This window comes from Balaenoptera borealis (assembly GCF_965194805.1).
Source record: "Balaenoptera borealis genome assembly, chromosome: 13".
In the NCBI taxonomy this organism is placed as follows: domain Eukaryota; kingdom Metazoa; phylum Chordata; class Mammalia; order Artiodactyla; family Balaenopteridae; genus Balaenoptera; species Balaenoptera borealis.
Window position 1 is genome coordinate 54156841 of NC_138870.1, and position 21642 is coordinate 54178482.

Below are 21642 nucleotides of genomic sequence, written 5' to 3' on the forward strand. Positions count from 1 at the left end.
TCTTCGTTTCTGTGCGAGGGCTTTCTCTAGTTGTGGCAAGCGGGGGCCACTCTTCATCGCGGTGCACGGGCCTCTGACTATCGCGGCCTCTCTTGTTGCGGAGCACAGGCTCCAGACGCGTAGGCTCAGTAATTGTGGCTCACGGGCCCAGTTGCTCCGTGGCATGTGGGATCTTCCCAGACCAGGGCTCGAACCCGTGTCCCCTGCATTGGCAGGCAGATTCTCAGCCACTGCGCCACCAGGGAAGCCCTCTCTCTGGTTTTTATACAGCCAAGGATTAGAATGGATACTATGAGCCCATCACCCTAATGACATCTAGAAACATTAGCATTTCAAGTTCCTAAAATGGTATTATTGCTTTTATCACTGAGTATAAAGATCCATTTAAGGACTGGAAGAGGCTTCCCTGGTGGCGCAGTGGTTGAGAATCTGCCTGCCAGTGCAGGGAACACGGGTTCGAGCCCTGGTCTGGGATGATCCCACATGCCGCGGAGCAAATGGGCCCGTGAGCCACAACTACTGAGCCTGTGCGTCTGGAGCCTGTGCTCCGCAACAAGAGAGGCCGCGATAGTGAGAGGCCCGCGCACTGCGATGAAGAGTGGCCCCCGCTTGCCGCAACTAGAGAAAGCCCTCGCACAGAAACGAAGACCCAACACAGCCAAAAATAAATAAATAAATAAATAAATAAAATATAAATTGTTTTTTTTTTAAAAAAAAAAAAGGACTGGAACAGAAAACGCTCTGACAAGACCAAGTAAATTATTTCATGAATCACAGCCTCACAGTTTGTTTGGGAATGGTCTTAGGATTAAAGTATATATACGTTTTGATCAAACATAAGGCCCTAAAAGACTCTGGGGGGCATGAGATCGAGGGATATCATGCCTTGAACCTGCTTATTTTTTAGCTCTGGAAGAAAGACAGTGCTGCAGAATTACCCAAAAGAATAAGGGCTCCCAGGAGGGTACATCAGGTTTTCAAACAGACTTTTAAGCCCTGATGTTAAAGAGTTCATGTAAGGCTTTCAAAAAAAAGACTCAAAGCACACCAGAGAGCACCCCAAATCCATCTACTGAAAAGCACTAGGGAGGAGATACGGGGATATATGTATATGGATAACTGATTCGCTTTGTTATAAAGCAGAAGCTAACACACCATTGTAAAGCAAGTATACTCCAATGAAGATGTTTAAAAAAAAAAAAAAAAAAGAAAGAAAAGCACTGAAAGCAGAGAACTCTACATGTCTTGGGCTGCTTCATCTAGATTTGCCCCTCACGCCCCACTTCCCTAACAAGGAGTAAGCCAGGGCGTCACCTAGTTACACTTGAGAATTTGCCCTTAGCATCCTCCCAATTTCACATGGGGAAACCAAGGCTTAGTCTATCCAAAGTCTTAAAGCCAATAGGTGGTCTTCCTGACTCCCAGTTCAGTTTTATTTCCCCTGGATCATGCTATGTCATTTCCATTTTTGTACTAACCTTTTCCTTTCTTAAAGCCTGCTTGAAGAAATTCTACCACCAGATCTAAAGCTAGATTCATTTATAGCCAGAGGAGAAGACCTCAGCAGCCAATGTTTGGCATCCACCCATACCACCGGCCCCTGGCTCACCCCAGCAGCCAACACAAAGCCAGATCCACTGGTCAAACGTGTCCTATTTTGGCTACTAGGCTGTTGCCCGCGCAGCTTATTATGCTCAACTCACCACTCTGTGGCCCTCACACAGAACCTGCACCAAGACAACTCTGCTGCCAGCACACGATGAGTCACCCACCATCTCTGACACACTGTGCTAGATGGAAGCGGGGCACTTCATACATCTCAAACCACATATGTCAGCACAGAGTGTCAAAAACCATGGTTTTTTTTTTTTTTTTTTTTTGGCCACGCCGCTGTGGGATCTTAGTCCCCCAACTAGGGATTGAACCCAGGCCCTCAGCAGTGAGAGTGCAGAGTCCTAACCACTGGACCGCCAGGGAATTCCCAAAAAACCATGGCTTTTGAGAATAGACAGTTAATTTTCAGACCTGGTTTTGCCACTTTCTGTGTGACCCTGGTAATATATCCATTCACACAACTTGGATGTCACCCACTGTATGTTAAGGGTTGGGTATTTTTTTTTTTTTAATTACAGTTGATTTACAATGTTGTGTTAATTTCTGCTGTAGAGCACAGTGATTCAGTTACACACATATAGAGATACATTCTTTTTTTTAAATATGCTTTTCCATTATGGTTTATCATAGGATATTGAATATAGTTCCCTAGGCTATATAACAAGACCTTTTTAAAAAATTTTTATTTTATATTGGAGCATAGTTGATTAACAATGTTGTGTTAGTTTCAGGTGTACAGCAAAGTGATTCAGTTATACGTGTATCTATTCTTTTTCAAATTCTTTTCCCATTTAGGTTATTACAGAATACTGAGCAGAGTTCCCTGTGCTATACAGTAAAAGGACCTTGTTGTTTATCCATTGTATATATAATAGCTTACACGTGCTAACCCCAAACTCCCACTAAGAGCTGGGTATTCTAAGTTCGGATAATACCTCTCAACTAGGGACTCCTAGAGTCAAAAAGACAAACTCAGTCGGGTGTGGTAAGTGTGAGGCCAGCTGGGAAAGGTACCCACTCCATGTGGGGCGGGGGTCTACAGTGACGTTCATTTAGGGGAGCCCTAAACCGAAGCCCCGAAGGACAATTAACTTAGCCAGGTGAAAGGGGCATGAGGTGGGCATTCACACAGAAGGAGCAGCCAGCTGTACAAAGGCAAGGAGGTGAGAGAGATGGTTCAAGTAGGAAGTAAAAGTAGTTCAGGACAACTGCCACCTTCTGTCCTTTGAACAGGCCAAGCTCATTCTCCTATCTGTGCCTTCACACGCACCGTTCTGCCGTTCAGGATACCCTCCCACAGATCTTTGCATGACTCAATCCTTCTTGCTTGACACCCAGGTCTCTGCCCAAATGCCTCAGAGACTTTCACTGACAACTGAAGCTCAGGTATCTGGCTCCCCCTGACACAGGGAGTTAAGAACTGATCTTCTCTGACGGCTCTTGCTGTGGCTCCAAGGCTCCTGGTATACTGCGCTGGCACAGGAAGATACTTAAGAAATACTGTTGTCTGAGCTGTAGTGTAATGGTTGAGTGCACAGACTCTGGTTAAGTGTATAGCAGCCAGACTGCCCGAGTTCAAGCGCAGGGCTCTGATATTCTTTGGCTACAATCATCTTGGGTAAATCGCTGAACTTGTATACCTCAGTTTCCTCATCTGTAAAATGGGGATAACAATATTCATATCTCATAAGGCTGTGAAGGTTAACTGAGTTGATACAGGTAATACACTTGGAACAGCACCTGTCACATCCTAAGCATTCAATAACTGTTATTATTGTGGCAATGGCTTCCTAGGACCTGGTTTCACTTAGCTGGCTTAGAGAAAGTGAAGTTTCTGATTATAACATTTAGTGCCACTGTTAACTTGAAGGAAAAAGGAACAGTCTGTTCCATAGGCAGCTGGCTGACACGTCACTCTGTTCTCATCAGCCTCCTTCCCCGCACCGGTTAGACATGGCCCTGCTCCTCGGAAATGCACACAGGTGCAGACGTGCTCTCCTCAACCAGCTTCCAACACCAACATCAAGAAAGCACTTTTAAGACTGAATGGTCTTCCAAACTTGCCTACCTCCGCTGACAGGAGAGGCCTGTTTAGAGGGTAATGAATTTGTAGTGGAAGGTGACTGCCTTTAGGAATGTGGGTCTTAAAAGAAAAAGAAAATTCAAAAGGCACTTATGAAGGCCATTTTAAGTTTCTGAGAGAATTTTAACAGAATTCCATCAAGAGCACCGTGAAAGGAAATAAGTGAAGGGCAGACGTTTAAACAAAGTAAACATTAAACCCCCAAATTAAACTCATGCACCAGTATACCCAGAAATTCTGACCTATTTTCCAGTTTTAGCTTAAATTATCCATTTGCTCATTTTCTTTTGTCTCACAGAGCTGGGACTAAAATTGTGGTATTAGGGAAGAGAAAACAACTGGTAGAGCCTATCAGTTCTTATCTCCCGACACTGGACCAGTGTTTTGGATCAAGGTGCCCATGAACTCTAGGAACAAAGTACCTCAGTATTAGGAACCCAGTTTGAAACCAAGTGGAAATGGTAACAAAAGAATGTGGTACTTTATGACAGTACTAGGAGAGAGAATCAGTAAAGTAGAAAGGCATTAGTGAGGAAGAGCCCCACAGGGAGGGGGACTAAATTCTCAGACAACACCCTTTCTGCAGCCTTATACTCAGAGGGAGGTCAGACCAGCAGCAGCCGTCACCTGGGAACACCTAGGAGCAGGCTGGAATGCAGAATCAGAATCTGCATTTCAACAAGGCCCCCAGGGGACATGCACACACAACAAAGCCTGAAGAGCTTTGCTCTCCCGGGCTATGGGCCCCAAACTGGGCTGCCTCTCAGAATCATTGTGAACTTAAGGAAAAAAGCAGAGGCAGGGATTCTATTCCAGTCCAAGTGAGTCAATCTGAACCCTTCTAGATGTTGAGCCTTTCAGTTTCAGAGGGTAGTTTTGATGAGCACCCTGGTGGAGAGTCACGGCTCGAGGACCAAGTAAAAATCTAGTCTCAAAACACAAGCAAAAGCTATTCATGCTGATATGATACGTACACATCTAATAGTGGGTGGCCAGCAGTTTACTGGTATTATGCTAAGTGAAATATGTCAGACGGAGAAAGACAAATACTGTATGATATCACTTATATGTGGAATTTAACAGATACGACAAACTACTGAACATAACAAAATATAGAGAACAGATACAGAGAACTAGTGGTTACCAGTGGGGAGATGGGATGGGAGAGGAACAATACAGGAGTAGGGGATTAAGAGCATTAGGGATAAAATAAGCTACAAGGATATGTTGTACAACACCGGGAATACAGCCAATATTTTAAAATAACTAAATGGAGTATGACGTTTAAAAATTGTGAATCACTGTATTGTACCCCTGTAACTTATAGAATATTGTACATCAACTATACGTCAATTAAAAAAAAGAAAGAAAAAAGAATCACTGTTTGCAAGGCTTATAAATACACTTGCAAAAAAATCTTAAGCCAATCAGCCTTCATCCTCAAAGGAGGAGAAACTGAATCAGTCTCCTCTTAGGAGGAAAAGCTTTCTTTCCTCAGGCAAATGCTACATCACCTTGTCAGCAACCTACCTTGCTTGTCTGATTTGGTTTGATCCCAGGCCCTCGAACCAACAGTGGAACTTTGATATCAAACTCATACAGCTGTCTTTTGTCTATTGGCAAAGAAAACTGTCCTGAAAAAAAAAATGCATAGGGTAAAGATGGAGGCAAGATAGAAATGTCACTCATGCATGCATTCATTCAATAAACAGTAAAAATCAAAAACAGCCTTGTTCTACTAATTATGGTGTTTTAATGGAAAGCTTAAATTTGCCTGGGTCTCTTATTACTACAAGGCAGGAAACAATGAGCTCATCTTTAAAAAAAATGCCTAGAGGGACACCCTGGTCTAAAATAGGCAAATTCAGCAAAAAGAATGACTAGAAAGTATTGAAGCAAAAATATGCTATTTAGGTATGACACTCGACCTGATCACAATTGAATGAAGTTACTCTAAAAGCTGCTAAATAAAGGGACAAAACCATTTATCCAGCCTTTCCTGAATAAACTATATTTCAAGATAACCAAACAGTTGATGAGGGGAATTTCCTGAGGAATTCCAGCCAGTAAATTCAGAAGGAAGGACAGAGTTATGAAGTCAAACTTTGCAATTTCTGAGGGAATAGATTTAAGCAACAATCATCAATGGAAGTTTTAGCCACAAAAGGTCATAGGATGGGCTCAGGTTGATACCGCATGAGCCATCAATCAGTAACAGCATCCCTAAAGTAAGGCAAGCAGACACCCCAGCGGCATGATGTGAATGAAGCAATAAGAAGTACATAACAGCATCAACTAGAAAGCATTCTTGTTGAAAACGTGAACTTCTATTAAGACTCTAGATCTAACTACCAATCTATAGAAAATGTTGAGTATAGATAAACGAGTTAAGGCATCACATGAGCAATTAGCTACATATGGAACGTGAGATATTCTAAAGGACAGAAGACCAGTTTTCCCAATAAATCCGTGGCAAAGGACAGCCTTAAGACACATAAAAACTAAAGGTAGCATATGGACTTTGTGTAGGTTCTGAAAGGTAATGAACTAGTCAGATGCACAACCAAGTGCTGACATATGGAATCACAACATCTGGAGTTTCTTCAAAACCTTCTAGCTAAAAAAGAAACATGAAGAAGGTATGAGGAATTCAAAAGATTGGCCTCGTGCAGCTGAAAATCAAAGCTGGACAACGGGAGTTATTTTACATAACAACACATGAAATACCTAATCAATCTGCTCCTGTGCAGACAAACCTCAGATTAATTCCCTTCAAGTTTAGGAAATTTAAAAGAGTGGAGAAAGGAAAAAATACTGATTTTTAACTAGAGAAGGTCCAAGTAGAAAGGATGAAAGTCAAGGACACGGGGGTGACTCATACTGCAGTTGTGAAAGAAAAGACAAGAAATATAAAACAAAACTCACACACACCAAAACACCTCATTTCACAGGAAAGTTTTTCCCAGGACAACCCTCTCGTGGTCTTCCTGTGTCAAATGTCATACTCCTATTCCCCGAGATCCACTGTCCTTAAAATCTAGCTCAGTTTCTCACCTACTTCATAAAGCCTGCCTCTAACCCATCAAGCTCACTCTCTGCTCAGACTCCTAGAACACCATGTAATTCAGCCTGTGAAATAGAAAATATTTCTATATATTCCCTGGTCTCTCACCAGGGGAAATGAGCTGGCCCTCTAACCAGAGGGGCCCTGAGGGCAAGACCCTCCCTCTGGCCTGTCCACTGCTGCAAAAGGACAGGAGCTCCTAGAGTGCTACTGATTGAGCGAGAAAGGAAAGGCACCTCGCAAAGGTCATGGTGCCCCTTACCTGTGTGATAGCCATTGTCTGAGGTGTAAAAGATGTAGGTGTCATTGAGCTCCCCGCTGAACTCCAATCGCTTGACCAGCTTCTCCACAAGGTCATCAACTGACAGCAGAGTCTGCCACCTGGATGTGAACAGAGGGCAGCAATGGGACTTCAGAGACAATGGCTGAGGTACTGCCATCTTGCCAAAAAAGCAAAAGCAAAGTCCAAAAAACACCTCAAAACCAAATCAAAACAAAAACACTCCCAACCTCCTTCCCAAAAAAAACCCCTCAGAGCCACTCTCCCCAAAAGCTCAAACCCCCTATTTCCTTTCCTTCCATTCATTGCAAAACACAGATTAGAAAATTCCAGCATACAATTAGTTGATTCCAAATTTAACCTATTCTACAGAAATAAATGAGGCTTTTTATAACCAGTAAGCTTTATTATTTATCGTGGCTGGTGATGAGAATAAAAGACTATTGGAAGGGAAAGTTGTCAACTCAGCACTGACTGATAGAGATGAATTCAGATAGACCTGGCTACAACAATGTTTAATGGTCGAACTAGGGGTCAGCGAACTATAGCCATGGGCCAAAGCTTGACCACTGTCTGTGTTTTTGTTTTTAACTGTGGTACAAAACACATAACATAAAATTTACTGTCTTAACCATTTTTAAGTGTATAGGTCAGTAGCATTAAGTATATTCACATAGTGGAACAGATCTCCAGAACCTTTTCACCTTGCAAATCTGAAACTCTACGCCCATGAAACAACAACTCGCTGTTTGCTTTATGTATAAAGTTTTACTGTAGCACAGCCATGCTCATTCATTCTTGTCTTGCCCAGGGCTGCTTTGTGCTCCAACAGCAGAGCTGAGCAACAGCGACACAGACCATACAGCCGACAAGCCTGTAATATTTACTATCTGGCCCTTCACAAAAAGTTTGCCAACCCCTGGTCTAAAACTAAATGCACCTTAAGAGAAAGTAAGAATTTCCTGAAAGCTAAAAACTGCAAAGGCAAATATTCTGCTCTAGTCTAAGCCTTTGGGTCTCAGGCAAATATTGGGGCTAATCTCTCAGAAAGCGACCTTTTCTTTAGATATAGAAAATGGTTAAAAAAACCAAATGGCTCCAATATGCAATGTTTTAACAAGTCATAAAAACGGACTGTTTAATTAGACCTGAGGTCCAAAGGCCACCTTGTAGCTAAAAGTAAAGACCTCCCATCAGAGTCTCTCCCAACATCTTGCTACCCTCTGATTTCTTCTCAGAGGTAACCACGTGGTGCAGTTCCCTGTTCATGGGCTGCTTCTGAGGGTCCTCAAAGACCACCTAGACTGGAAAGGAGCAGCTCTTACCTTTTCCTAAATGCATTATCTAAAAACTGTATTGAAGAATTAGTCATTGGCGTCTTGGCTTGCCTAATTAACCAGTGCTTGTTCTAAAATTTAAAAGAAAAACAAAAGTTAACACCAAGTCACCACAGTCAGACTACTAGAATAGATAATGAAAAGGATCATGTACTTGAGCAAAAAAGGAACTAACTGGAGCCTGTTTAAGCAACTTCAGATTTTCCCTCCACCACCCACCCCCCCCCTTCCCTCCCCTGTGTTCGTAAAAAAAAAACTTTCTGCAAATTATCACTCATTCTTTAGCTTCTTCTCATCACCTCCTTAATGGCAGAAGGCCTGGGCTCCTTTGTTAGCAGCTTTAGTAAGAGATTTCATGAAAGATACTGGAAACTACTAACCAGAAGATTAAATTTATAACTTGGGTCTACCACCCAAACTATAAAAGGATAAATATCCACTTTACCTTCCTCTAAGTTTTGCCTAATAAGTCATCATTCCATGGCCCTCTATTTTCCTACCTAAGATAGCGATCATCCTTGGACCTTAGGAAAAATCTCATCATAGCAATTTCCTAAAACTTCAAGTCCAAATCTACAGGAGTCTTCTCATATAAATAAAAAAGTCACAGTTAAAAAAAAAAAAAAACGAAAAACAAACATTGCCAGACACCATTGATTCTCTCCTCCCTATTCATAAAACCCTAAGCTGCCATCTCGCAAACTGTGATCCTCAAAGCCTTTAGTTAGCATGCTTGACAAACGCTATAGAGCATCTCTTCCTGTTGCAAATTCATGTCAGAACACGAATAACTCTGAGAAATCCTGTAGCAGAGTGACTTATTTAACCTGAAGTTTCTAACCTTACTTAGTCATGGGAACTTCCATGAACTTCTTTTGGAACACAGAGAGAATGGCACCCAGGTTTCAAACTCGGTTCACTCATCTTTAATGTCATCCATGGCAAGCACATGCCTACAATGTGCCAGGCAACATGCCAGACGTTTCTGTGTATTTTAATCCATACAAGAGTTGCAGGAGAGGTCAGGATCCCCGACTTCAGAGAGAAAAATGCAAGTTAAGCATCTTGCTCATGGTCAGGTCACCTAGCCAGAAAGCGGTAATACTGACTCTAACTCCAAGATTCATTCTTTCTACCACCTCACAAGCAACTAAGATTTCTGGGTAACAGGCATGAGGCAGTAGAAGCTTTCTGCCTTTGAACTAGCAAACTGCCAATCTCCTGTGCCATGGGAAGGGTAAGTGACATACGAAGTGAACAGTATTTAGGTCATGGCCTGCTCTGGCTCACTTCTCCATTCAAATTCCCTTCCCAATCACGTTGCACTGTGTCACCCCTCTTCTTCCTATGCCTCGGGCCTGGTAAGGGCCACCCAAAGGAGACTGCTGCAGGCCCAGCTCAGCCCCAAGACACATGTCTCAGCCACTGCCAGGCAGGAGGAGTGCCAGCACAGAGGTTATCAAAAGAGCCTGTCGTCAGGAAAGATGGCATTTCTTTACCATTCTCCGCCGACTCTCCAGCTGCTCACTGGGTGTGTGGCAGGAACCTTACCTGATTTCTGAAGCAAGTGTATACTACCTAGTATATTAGCGACAGGTGCAATTACCTTTAAGAGATTTAGAAGGAAGACCAACTATATGATTCAAAGGCTCCCTGACAAGTACATTACACAATTAATCACATCGAGCATGGCTTAATGCAAGGGTTAGGGGAAGCTACCGTTCCGTGGATGTTGAAGTTCTTGTTTCTTGGTGCAAAGACGTTCTGGAAGGTGTTCTGGTACTGAGGTGCAGCTGTCCAAGGCGAATGAGGTGCCGGAGTGGAGATCATCATGAAGAACGGCTCAGAATTGGACTTGTAGTCCAAGAAGTCCAAGGAGACATTGGCCTGACATACACAAAGATCTGTCATTGCTTACCCTACCTCACAGCTGAGGACTTGATAGATACCTGTTCTCTGGTGAACAGGTGTACAGGGCCCTATTAGCTTTCCACCAATCTTAGCATACGATCTATGTCACAGTCACTTGCAAGCGTGTTGCTGGAACAGATCATTTGGCTTTCAGGCAAACACAATAAAAAACTGGAAAGCACACCATCGAAGAAAGCAATTAGGATTTTGATGATTTTACATGACCTAAAAATTGTTATGCCTCCCATAAGGAAAAAAAATAGTAATTCAGCCATTTTAGTACTAACTTATATTAATGTAGCTTGGAGTATATACATTTATGCAGCTTAGAGTATATACGTTTGATGCTTTAAAGAACATAAAAAGAGAGCCAACCTAATTCACAACAGTGGGAAAAGTGAATTAAGTTACTGTAATTTTACAAAAATATGTAGAGTAGATATCCTAAGTTATGCCAGCTGAAGTAGCTAAACTAAGCGAATAATATTAAGTCCAAATACACCACACCAGGGTTTTAATTTATATGGACTTAAATTTTTCGTTTGCTTCTCTGGAGATACTTTACGAAAATGAAAGCTTCCCACATACATGCTGTGTTTTTAATTTTATGGTTGATTTACATCTTCATTTATTCCCAACACTAAACTCAAAAGATACTATCAATTTCTTATCACCATCCCGTCCCCCTACTTTACTCCAGCCCTGTCAAGAAACCCTGTGGTTTCTCCAACCTGTCAGGCACACTCCTGGTTCAACACCCTCACGCTTTTTGTTCCCTTTCCCTGTGGCACTCTTTCCCCTGATCTGTATAGCTCACTCTCATCTCCTTTAGGATTCTGCTTAAATGTTATCTAAGTAACTCCCATACCCTGCCTTATTTCTCTAACTAATCGCCATCTAACAAGACGACACACATATGGGTAAATAAAATCCTCCACTAAAAGGTTACCGTCCACAGAATCAGGGACTTTGTTTCATTTACTGCTGAACACCTGCTATAATGGGTGCTGAAGTACTTGGTGAATGAATGCCCTATGGGAGGGCTGTCATTAGATACATCTTAAACAGGAAAGGACAGTCCCAAATTCCCCTCCCGATTTCAGTATTTTTTATATATAATATACAATGCCTGAAGAACTCCCCTATCCCTATCCCGCCACCCTCATGATGAAGCTGCCATCTTGTAGCTTGTGAGTAAAACTGGGGTCAAGAGTAGGAACCCCTACAAAGTAAAACCTCTTCAAAGTAATCTCCATAGTCTTAGAGATTAGCCTTTGGAAAAGGGATTTGCTGCTGGAATTTCAAGAACATTAGATCTGAGCCTGGCTTAATTACAAAGAAAAACACCCTCAGGAGATTTTAATCAGCTGGAAATATTCTTTGGCAGTTAGACCAAGTTATTATTCATGTTACCCAACATTAACAAATACAAGTAAAGATTTTCTAGGCAGAGACTTTAATTAAACATGAGCTAAAGTGCAAGGACAGAGCTTCAGTAACTCACCAAAACATCTGTCAGGTAGTCCACACTGTAGTTTTCACCGTGCTTCCGTGCCTTCCCATTGATAGAGAGGGTATAATTATAGTATTTAGAATTCTTTTCCTATTAAAGAGAGGAAAGTAAGATTTTTTATGAGGTCAGCACACAAAATGAAAGCTGGAAACCATGCTGGGCTAAACTATACTCTGTTTAAATAGTGATAAGACCAAAAAAAAAAAAAAGGTAATTGCTCAAGTCAATATTGAATTGGACTTTCTGACTAGGGTTTTATTAACTACTAGCATAGTTTCAATAATATGTCCTAGTTTAAAAAGCCAGAAATGGATCCGGTAGAACAGCAAAATATGTTGCTAAACCTTGTGGAATGCAAGACAAGTATCCCACAGCAGAGTGACTCACAAATCAACAGACTTTCTTCTAAGGAGACAAAATGGCCAATCATAAAAGCAAACCAAATAATGTCAACATCAGAGCTACCGCAGAAAGTAAATAGCATCTGTAGGGTTGTGCAGAATTGTCACTGACTTCATTAATCACTCACCAGGGCGTACCAGTAACTCCAGCCTAGAGGAACGTGTGCTAGTCCACCCGCATCTGGGGCTCCGTACTGGAAATCAAAACAAGCAGCGCATTAGAAGTCCCTAGGACAGGACCAGACCAAAAGGAAACAGGAAACTTTCAGAATCTTTTTAGATCAGTGCCTGAAACATGGTAGGTGCTCAATTTCCTCAAACACATAACAGTCAAAAAGTAAAGAACATTAGGGCTTCCCTGGTGGCGCAGTGGTTAAGAATCCTCCTGCCAATGCAGGGGACACGGGTTTGAGCCCTGGTCTGGGAAGATCCCACATGCTGTGGAGCAACTAAGCCCATGTGCCACAACTACTGAGCCTGCACCCTAGAGCCCGCGAGCCACAACTACTGAAGCCCACGTGCCACAGCTACTGAAGCCCACGTGCCACAACTACTGAAGCCCCCGCACCTAGAGCCCGTGCTCTGCAACAAGAGAAGCCACCGGGATGAGAAGCCCACGCACTGCAAGAAGAGTAACCCCCGCCCGCCACAACTAGAGAAAGCCCGCGCGCAGCAACCAAGAACCAATGCAGCCAAAAATAAAATAAATTAAAAAAAAAAAAAAAAAAAAAAGTAAAGAACACTATCGTCCTAGGAACTTCTGAAGCAGGAGTTGGCAAACTATGGCTGGAGGGCCAAATCTAGCCTGCCAACTGTTCTGTGTGGCCAGCAAGCTAAGAATTTTCTTCCAAACATTAAAAAATATAAACACCAATCAAAATCAACTATACTTGAATAAAAAAAAAACAATCAAAAGAGGAATATTTTTGTGACAAGTTGCATCAGATTGAAATTTCAGTCACGGTGAAGTTTTACTGGAACACAGGCACACTCACTGGTTTATGTAAGTCTGCTTTCCTGCTACAACAGCAGAACTGTATAGTCACTATAGAGACATATGGCCTGCAAAGCCTGAACTATTTACTTCTGGCCCTTTACAGGGAAAGGTCACAGAGCTTAGGCCACATGGCTCATTTGCTGAGCTACTGATGGCCTAGACTGAATGGTCCAGCCAACCTTGTGGCTAACAGCCCAAATCATCAGACTACAAGCTACCAGCCTATCACTTCAGCTGTCCTGCTGACGAAGTCTACTTTTGGACTCAATTTATCTGATGAGATGAATTAAGTGAAGAGACCACAGAATCATCCCATTTTATCTCGACAAGGCTTAATACTGCCCATTTAAGGCCGTGCCTCTAAGAACTAAATCTTTGTATTTTTTTTTTTTTTTGGCTGTGTCTGCGACATGTGGGATCTTAGTTCCCCGACCAGGGATCGAACCCATGCCCCCTGCATTTGGAAGCACAGAATCTTAACCACTGGACTGCCAGGGAAGTCCCCTAAGTCTTTGTATTTTGAAGAATTTCTAATTTTGTATATGTTAGATGATCTTCAACATGCAAAGCAGTGTAAGGTCTCTTTATGACCTATAGCTTTAACCCATCACACTGCTCATGATTCTTTTCAAACTGACTCATTTTTCATCAAATCCACAAGGTTGCAAATCCCCCAACTGTTGAGGGGAGGGGGAGAATTAACAAAATTCAGATCAGATATTAAGATCTCTAGCAACCACAGATAAAGTTCATAAGAACACGTACATCTTCTCTTTGTCCTGAATCCCCAGTTTTATTTTAAGAGATAACCCCAAACACTCTCAAACACATTATTTCTTTTAAGCCTGAACTTTGACTAAATGCTAAGGCCAATGTGGTGGACTCGAGGCCCTGAAATCTGGCCTTGGCAGGTCACAGTGAGGCCTCCCTCCATCCAGGCCCTCAAGGCCAGCACACTAACCACTCAGCCACATGCTTCAATGGCCTGAATGTCTCAGGCTCTGGGTGCTTTTCCTTCAACACTGATCTCTCCACAATCTGCTCCCAGTTTTCAGAAAATGGGTTAAGCATTAAGCTGTTATAATTCAGGAAAAGATGCCCAGAGGAAAAAATTCTTCACTCCAGTCCTGATAAAAGGGAAATGGAAACAAAGATACCATGACAGCCAAAGGACAAGCAGAATTCTTCAGGAAAAGGGGGAAGATGCATCAGACCACAGCAGTCCTAAGACAATTTTTAAACAAATGCTCCAGAGACTATTTAAAGAAAGAATAACCACAGTGCCCAAATCATGTAAATACGTTCATGTAAGTTCTGGTTTAACAGGCAGATTAAGAGAAAACAACATATACCAAAAACCGTTTAACATGACTTGAACGGATGCTAATTAAAAAACAATTAACATGAATCATACTAATTCACATTCAAGCTGTTTTTAAAAAGAAAGAAAGGGAATAATTAGACCATTCAACATACCTCATTTAAGTATTTCCCTGCAAAAAAGGTTTGATAACCACACATTGATCTGAGAATTGCTGGGAAAGTATCTGGTTCTTGGATCTTCTGCCAAGACTTACTACTGCAGTTTCCCTCCAAAGTGTTGTTAACGACGTGATGGTTATGTGGGTACTTCCCTGTCAGGATACTGGCTCGGCTTGGACAGCAAAGAGCGCTTGGCACATACTACAAACAGAAGAGAAACAAAAAAGGCAAAGTTACACAAGACAGATGGATTTCTCATCATTTCTAAAGAGAAAGCAAGCTGCTCAATGCTCCAAAGTCAAATTTCTAGTTTCCCATGGAATAGAGGTTTTCTTTATACATGACACATTTCAGAGCTGCTTTAAGTCCCCTAGTGGAGACAGTAAAGCAGATAGAACCCAGAAAACAGATTTCTTTTTCAGCTGGTTTCTTTCTACAGGATAACCTAAAGTTATTCTAATTTCATCTGCCAAAGAAATATTTACATGCAAGGAATACAGCATGGTGGGAGCTAGGTCTTGAACAAAGATAAAGAATACTACTTGAATCTAATGTGGCAGAGAAGCAGAGGTTCATTTTCAGGCTGATCTGTAGCTTTATACATTTCCTGCATCACTTTATACACTAGACACAAATTTTTTTCCTACTCTAATTATGCTTCTATTAGCTCCTGTGATCAACGGAATTACCCTATTCAACCCAATATTTGTCTAGGTCTTAATACTCATCACCGATCCACTTTACAGAAGGCTAATAGTAGCTTATACTCACACCAGCAGGGAGGGAATGCTCATTTGAGCACGCCCTTGTCAGGATTACATATTATCCCTTTGAAATACTTAGCATTTCTTTGGTCTTTCAAACTGGATTTGGCATTTTTAAATACCGGTGAGGATGAACATTCTCATGCATACTGACCAACTGTGTTCATGTGAATGGCTTGTTCATGTGCTTTGCACATTTTCCCCTCTTATTACATAAAATTTGAGTTAAGGAAGGATTCAATCATGTTACAAATACTTCCCACTTTTTACTTTTGCTTTTTGATTTTGTTACATGTTTGACTTTTATAATTTTCACATTGGCAACTCTTTTAATTCTCTCCCTTTTATATTTCCTGACCTATTTTTTGGCCAATGCCACACTGCTCACTGGATCTTCATATAACATTTACTATCCAGTAGGGAAATCTCTTCCTTTAAACATTTTACCTTGATTATTCTAACCTACTTATTATTTCAGATAACTTTGGAATCACTTAATTCGGCCTAAAAAAAATCTTGTTGGGATTCTGATTAGAATAAGCGTTTTATAATCTTGTGTCTTTCCACAGAAAATGATGTGTCTATCTATGTATGAAGTATTGGGTTGGCCAAAAAGTTCGTTCGGGTTTTTCCGTAACATCTTTTTTTTTTTTAACTTTTAACATATTTTCCTTCTTCTTCTTTTTTTTTAATCAGTCATCAATTTTATACACATCAGTGTATACATGTCAATCCCAATCGCCCAATTCAGCACACCACCATCCCCACCCCACCGTGGTGTTCCCCCCTTGGTGTCCATACGTTTGTTCTCTACATCTGTGTCTCAACTTCTGCCCTGCAAACCGGTTCATCTGTACCATTTTTCTAGGTTCCACATACATGTATTAATATATGATATTTGTTTTTCTCTTTCTGACTTACTTCACTCTGTATGACAGTCTCTAGATCCATCCACGTCTCAACAAATGACTCAATTTCGTTCCTTTTTATGGCTGAGTAATATTCCATTGTATATATGTACCACAACTTCTTTATCCATTCGTCTGTCGATGGGCATTTAGGTTGCTTTCATGACCTGGCTATTGTAAATAGTGCTGCAATGAACATTGGGGTGCATGTGTCTTTTTGAATTACGGTTTTCTCCGGGTATATGCCCAGTAGTGGGATTGCTGGATCATATGGTAATTCTATTTTTAGTTTTTTAAGGAACCTCCATAGTGTTCTCCATAGTGGCTGTATCAATTTACATTCCCACCAACAGTGCAAGAAGGTTCCCTTTTCTCCACACCCTCTCCAGCATTTGTTGTTTGTAGATTTTCTGATGATGCCCATTCTAACTGGTGTGAGGTGATACCTCATTGTAGTTTTGATTTGCATTTCTCTAATAATTAGTGATGTTGAGCATCTTTTCATGTGCTTCTTGGCCATCGGTATGTCTTCTTTGGAGAAATGTCTATTTAGGTCTTTTGCCCATTTTTGGACTGGGTTGTTTGTTTCTTTAATATTGAGCTGAATGAGCTGTTTATATATTTTGGAGATTAATCCTTTGTCCGTTGATTCATTTGCAAATATTTTCTCCCATTCTGAGGGTTGTCTTTTCGTCTTGTTTATTATGGTTTCCTTTGCTGTGCAAAAGCTTTGAAGTTTCATTACATAACATCTTCTGTAATGAACTTTTTGGCCAACCCAATACTTTATCACTCACAAAATTTTGTAACTACATTTATAGGTCTTAACCATTACTGGCCACCACCAGCTATTCCTAGGGTCTATATTTTCCTGCTGTATAAGTGGGATCTTCTCTCCCCCATGTTTCTCTAACTAGTTACATGGAAGAAAGTTACTTCTATTTTTTCATTTCTACCTTACTAAATTCTATTAATTTAAAAACTTTTCCAACAACTCTATGTTTTCTAGGCAGAAAATCCAGACAAGTGGAAATAACAATTTTTGTCTTTTTCCAGTACTTTTACCCCTGAATTCCGCAAGATTTATGCCAACGACTAGACAGTTCAGAAGAACATTAAGTGAGAGATATTGGGCCCTCGTCTCTTCCCTAACAGCAGTGCTCTGAGACTTTAACCTTAACTCTAAGTTGTGCTATTTGTTTGAAATATTCATCATAGTATGGCTGTAACAGTTTAATAAGTTACAAGGAAAGGATGCCAACATTTCAGAGGAGTTTCAAGCATCCACTGAGATGAATATCTAATTTTCCTCCTTTTAACCACTGATATGTTGTTGAACAATATAATAACCACCATTATGTAGTGGTACTTACTCTAAGTTAGGCACTGATATAAGTGCTTGCTTTACATGTAACAATCCATTTAACCTCTGAGACAGGTTTTAGTATCCCTATTTACAAATGGGGAAACCAAAGGCCAAAAAGGTTAATAAGTTGCCCAAGGTCGCACAGCTAGGAGGGAGGCAGAGACAACATTCAAAACAGGGTGATCTGGTTCCAGAGTCTGCTCTTAACCACAACACTATGCTGCTGTTCAATGGATTTCCTGATATTAAGCTGGGCTACCACTGACTTGGTTATGAGCATGGTTCCTGAATTTGATTTATTAATATTTTATTTTGGATCTTTGTATTTATGTTTACACATGTACATATACACATATATTTGTATTTACATATATGTACACACACATGTACACATAGTTGTTGTTGGGTTTCTTTCATTTTGCTGCTATTATCTTTGTTGGGTTTGGCTATCAGGGTTAATTGGGTTTTGTAGAGTAGCCTGCAAGCTTTTACCATGGAACATTTTACACAGTACAAATGTTAACCGATTCTTACAATCCATTTTCAAACCTCAAACAGTGAAGTTTTAAATAAACTTCTCTAGTTCTTAGTTGTAGATGAGAATGGCTTACAAAATACCTGTAATTAATCTTCAATTGTTAAGAAGTAATATTTCAATTAAACAAATTTATATCACATTAAATAGACTCCTTCCCTTAGATCAGGCATTTAATTAGAAAATAACCACATAAATTACAGTAGACTACCCAAAAGTAAGTGTTTCTTCTTAGAACATAAACACAATTAAAGTCTAACAAAATTAAATCAGCTTCAAAACTTACAGCACTGGAGAAAGTCATCCCCATCTCTCCAATGAGCGCCTTGGTTTTCTTTAGTGGTGTCTGTAAAGTAAACAGTTATCTATTAAACAATTTCTTCCAATAAACTAAAACACACAGAACAAAATTCGTGTTTTTTTGTATCTTACTCTCAACCTTTTACTCCCAAATGATCAGCTCTGTCTGACACTAAGGAACAGCCAAGTGTCCCGTGTGATTCTGGAGATGAACCAAACAAGTTTGGTTACAGTCCTGTGCAAAAGTTCAGGGAGTTATAATGCTTGCAGGAAGGGAAAGTTCACAGCTGATGGCATTATACTAACAATGTTGATTTCAATGTAATGAAATTTTGGTGCCCTTCTCTCATTTGTCACCAGCTGCCTTCCAAACAGGTGGGGCAGATCTATCTCTATTAATTCATCTTTAGAAGCAGAATATGGAAAATGATATGAAAGGAGCCTTCCATCCTTTAAAACAGAAATAAAACAACACTTAGGTTCTGAAAGCCAGACAAGGCCCCGACACTAACTCAAATATCAGACACTCGGTGGTGAAGCCCAGATGCACACTTTTTGACCATAAGCTCATGGCCCTCTGCACTAGACCAACCACCACCTCCAGCAAAGACTTGAACTAAGTGGCAAACACATATACAGAAAACCTTGTCAAGCAAAAGACTAGTCAGAATATTATTCCGTTTATATCCTTGCTTTTTATCTTTTGCTCAAAACTTAAGATCCTGACAAGTATAGAGAACAACTAGTTTCAAATCCTTGAGTGAGGATAAAAAGTATGAAGATGGTCACTTAGATATAAATAATAACAATAAAAAATACTAATAATCTTTATCCAGATTCCAGACAGCAAGAAAGGACGATGTGAAGAAACTTATTTCAGTTGTATTATGAGTCAGCTCATAATGATTCTGAAGTTCCTGTGAAAGCTGAGACCATACTGAACACAGTTTTAAGTGTATTTTGTTGTGTAATAATTTCTTAAAGACTAATAACCCAAATACATAACCATGTTAACAAGAGGATCATTTTCAATACTGTAAAAAAGTTATCCCCATTGTTTTATACAGATGGTAGAAAACCTAAGTAACCCATTAGCTAGAGAATTCTAACTTATTCAGGAATTTTGAAAAATCATGTGACAAAATTCAACATCCGTTTATGATAAAAAACTCTCAAAGTGGATATAGAGGGAATGTGCCTCAACATAATAAAGGCCATATATAACAAGTCCACAGCCAACATTCTACTCAACAGTGAAAAAATGAAAGTTTTTCCTCTAGGATCAGGAATAAGACAAGGATGCCCACTCTTGCCATTTTTATTCAACCTAGCATTGGAAGTCCTAGCCAAAGCAATTAGACAAGAAAAAGAAAAGGAATCCAAATTGCAAAGGAAGAAGTAAAAAACTATCACTGTTTGCAGATAACGTGATACTATATATAGAAAATCCTAAAGACATCACCAAAAAACTACTAGAGCTCATCAATGAATCTGGTAGGGTTGCATGATACAAAGTTGATATACAGTTAATATTAATAAAATTAATATAGTGCTGCACTTCTATACAGTAACCATGAACTATCAGAAAGAGAAATTAAGGAAACAATCCCATTTACAATCACATCAAAAAGAATAAAATACCTAGAAATAAACCTACCTAACGAAGTAAGAGACCTGTACTCAGAAAATTATAAGGGACTGATGAAAGAAATTGGAGATTACACAAATAGATGGCAAGATATACCATGTTCATGGATTGGAAGAATTAATATTGTTAAAATGACCATACTACCCAAGGCAATCTGCACATTCAATGCAATCCCTATCAAAATATCTATTTATTTAATTTTTTGGGGGGGTTATGTTGGGTCTTCGTTTCTGTGCGAGGGCTTTCTCTAGTTGCGGCGAGCGGGGGCCACTCTTCATCACCGTGCGCGGGCCTCTCACTATCGCGGCCTCTCTTGTTGCGGGGGCACAGGCTCCAGACGCGCAGGCTCAGTAATTGCGGCTCACGGGCCCAGTTGCTCCGCGGCATGTGGGATCTTCCCAGACCAGGGCTCGAACCCGTGTCCCCTGCATTGGCAGGCAGACTCTCAACCACTGCGCCACCAGGGAAGCCCCCTATCAAAATATCAATGGCATTTTTCACAGTACTAGAACAAATAATTTTAAAATTTGTATGGAAACACAAAACACCCTGAACAGCTAGAATAACCTTGAGAAAGAAGAACAAAGCTGGAGGTGTCATGCTCCCTGACTCCAGACTATACTAAAAGCTACAGTAATCAAAGCATTATGGTGGGACTTCCCTGGTAGCTCAGTGGTTAAGAATCTGCCTGCCAATGCAGGGGACACAGGTTCGATCCCTGGTCCGGGGAGATCCCACATGCTGTGGAGCAACTAAGCCCATGTGCCACAACTACGGAGCCTTCACTCTAGAGCCTGGGAGCCACAACTACTGAGCCTGCGCATCTCAAGCCTGTGCTCCACAACAAGAGAAGCCACTGCAAGATGCAACTAGAGAAAGCCCGTGCACAGCAACAAAGACCCAATGCAGCCCAAAAAAAAAAAAAAAAAAAAAAAAAAGCAGTACAGTACTGGCACAAAAACAGACACGTAGATCAATGGAACATAATAGAGAGCCCAGAAATAAACCCACACACTTATGATCAATTAATTTACAACAAAGGAGGCAAGAATATACAATGGAGAAAAGACAGTCTCTTCACTAAGTAGTGCTGCCAAAACTGGACAGCTTCATGTAAAAGAATGAAATTAGAAAATTTTCTCACACCATATACAAAAATAAACTCAAAATGGCTTAAAGACTTAAATATAAAACATGACAACATGGGCTTCCCTGGTGGCGCAGTGGTTGGGAATCTGCCTGCCAATGCAGGGCACATGGGTTCGAGCCCCGGTCTGGGAGGATCCCACATGCCGCGGAGCAACTAGGCCCGTGAGCCACAACTACTGAGCCTGCGCGTCTGGAGCCTGTGCTCCGCAACAAGAGAGGCCGCAATAGTGAGAGGCCCGCGCACCGCGATGAAGAGTGGCCCCCGCTTGCCGCAACTAGAGAAAGCCCTC

At 40.9% G+C, this 21642-nt stretch overlaps 1 protein-coding gene across 1 annotated transcript in view; it reads right to left on the bottom strand.

Moving 5' to 3' along the window:
• GNS (glucosamine (N-acetyl)-6-sulfatase) overlaps positions 1–21642 on the bottom strand; it is a 52394-nt gene that overhangs the window by 22651 nt on the left and 8101 nt on the right. Inside the window, exons 2-9 of the mRNA XM_082351247.1 lie at positions 18542–18601; positions 14677–14883; positions 12332–12397; positions 11794–11892; positions 10098–10265; positions 8367–8449; positions 7024–7142; positions 5228–5331 (exon numbers count right to left, since the gene is read on the bottom strand). Coding sequence (XP_082207373.1) covers positions 5228–5331; positions 7024–7142; positions 8367–8449; positions 10098–10265; positions 11794–11892; positions 12332–12397; positions 14677–14883; positions 18542–18601 — 906 coding nt within the window. The remainder of the gene's footprint in view (positions 1–5227; positions 5332–7023; positions 7143–8366; positions 8450–10097; positions 10266–11793; positions 11893–12331; positions 12398–14676; positions 14884–18541; positions 18602–21642) is intronic.